We start from the raw sequence: 2,207 nt of genomic DNA, 5'->3' as shown, positions 1-2,207 counted from the left end.
CCATTACTAATGAATTCTCTTCATTTGATCAAATCCTAAACTTTTATATATTTGTTTACATAGATTCTCGTTGAACCTAATACTTTCTCTAACTTTTTCTCTTTACTTCTAAATTATTCCACAAGGAATTTAGAGCTTCTAAACTCTTACTTTATCCACTGGCCTTAAAATTGGTGAGGTGAGAATAATTTAACTACAGTATTTTCTGTATTGAAATTTCAACTCTACTTTGGAGGATTTCTCTTATGACATTAATTTTACTGTATTGTGTCCAGCTACTAGAAGGTGATAAGAAGTTATGTATATCTAAGTACATAAGCCAGAAAAATATAAGAATGTAATTTTCTTACATTTTCTCTTCATTCATTAATATTCCTAGTTTTAAAAGATAGAGTTCAGTATTTCTTAAGAAAGACTAAATAATCTGATAATTTAGCTGTCCCTAAAGACAAAGGGGTAGTTCAACCAGGCCATCCTAAAGGAGATCAGCCCTGGGTGTCCATTGGAAGGATTGATGCTGAAGCTGAAACTCCAATACTTTGGCCACCTCATGCAAAGAGTTGACTCATTGGAAAAGACTCTGATGCTGGGAGGGATTGGGGGCAGGAGGAGAAGGGGATGACAGAGGATGACATGGCTGGATGGCATCACCAACTCAATGGACAGGAGTTTGGGTAAATTCCAGGATTTGGTGATGGACAGCCAGGTCTGGTGTGCTGTGATTCATGGGGTTGCAAAGAGTCAGACATGACTGAACGACTGAAATGATCTGAAAGACAAAGGGACAAAAGGTGCTAATTTCCAAGTCTTTGCCTTATATCCTGAGCTAGAATTTGGACAATTACCGTATTTATATCAAATTTCTCATTGGGAAATTCTTCTGAGTTTTTCTTTTAGCAAACCACACATTTTAAAAGAAAATCCCCAAACAACACTGTATGTACCTCTCACACGGACCTCTTCTGCAGAGCTCTGTACAAGGCACCCTTCACCTGAGCATTCCTCAGGCTGTAAATGAGAGGGTTCAGCAATGAATGGATTAAAGAGACTGTGAAACAGGGACAGTATTTTCTCCTCCTCTTCTCGTTGATTGGAGTCTGGCACCATATAAACCAACATGGCTATGCCAAAGAAGAGTCCAACCACACAGAGGTGGGAGGAGCAGGTGGAGAAGGCCTTTCTGCGGCCCTCCTTTGACTGGATCTTCAGGATGGCACAGAGGATGTGTACGTAAGAGACTAGCATTAAGCACAGGGGCCCGACTAAGACAAATACAGAAGCGGCAAGGAGGACCACTTGGTTGATCCATGTGTCAACACAGGCCAGCTGGAGGACAGACAGAATTTCACAAAAGAGGTGGTTCACTTCCCAGGGCCCACAGAAGGGCAGTCTTAGGAGGAGAACTGCGTGGACCAGAGCCAGAATAAATCCACATGCCCAGGAAGTGGCAGCCAGGGCCCTGCACACTCTCCAGCTCATGATGACAGTGTACTGGAGGGGATGACAGATCGCCACAAACCTATCGTAGGACATCACCATCAAAATCAGGCACTCGGTAGCAGCAAACCCCAAATACAGAAAAGTCTGCAGTATGCACGGGACAAAAGAGATGGTTCTATGCTTGTTCACTAAGTTTGCCATCATCTTGGGGACGTTGTTGGAAGCATAGGACATGTCGATGATGGCCAGATGTGAGAGGAAGAAGTACATGGGGGTGTGCAGTCTCAGGTCCAGACAGATGAGTCCCAAGATCGTGCCATTTGCCAGCAGACTGAAGATATAAAACAGGGAGAAGATCCAGAAGAGAAGCTTTTCCATCTTTGCACTGAGATGGAAGCCTACCAGGATGAATTCTGTGACCCATGACTGGTTACTTCCCATTCCTTAATGACAGCTTGTCAAGGAATGAAATGTGATAAGAGGAGTCAGAGGTGGAGAATCAAGGGAAATTGGAGTTACTCATCTCAAAATGAGCTCAGACAAAGGTTGTGTCATTGTCCTACTTACTCCTCAAAATCGATGACCTCTTTAACTTTTAATATGAAACATATTTAAAGATAGAAAAGCATTAAGAATTGTACAAATAACTCCCATATACAAAAACCCAGATTCAATGAATTTTAATATTTCTTTTATATTTGCCTTTTTATTCTCTTTTTCTCTCCATATATAAAATATTCTTTCTTTCTGAACCCCTTGAGTTTACA

At 41.4% G+C, this 2,207-nt stretch overlaps 1 protein-coding gene across 1 annotated transcript; it reads right to left on the bottom strand.

Annotated features, from left to right (window-relative positions):
• Positions 1-947: 947 nt before the first annotated feature.
• LOC128046435 (olfactory receptor 2A2-like) lies at positions 948-1,881 on the bottom strand. Its single transcript, XM_052638530.1, is given in 2 exon segments — positions 948-1,034; positions 1,036-1,881. Coding segments are annotated over 2 exon segments (933 nt in total).
• Positions 1,882-2,207: the final 326 nt, after the last annotated feature.

The sequence above is a fragment of the Budorcas taxicolor genome, chromosome 4, assembly GCF_023091745.1.
Source record: "Budorcas taxicolor isolate Tak-1 chromosome 4, Takin1.1, whole genome shotgun sequence".
NCBI lineage: Eukaryota > Metazoa > Chordata > Mammalia > Artiodactyla > Bovidae > Budorcas > Budorcas taxicolor.
The sequence above is the reverse complement of the archived record's forward strand: the minus strand, read 5'-3'. Positions and strand labels throughout refer to the sequence as shown.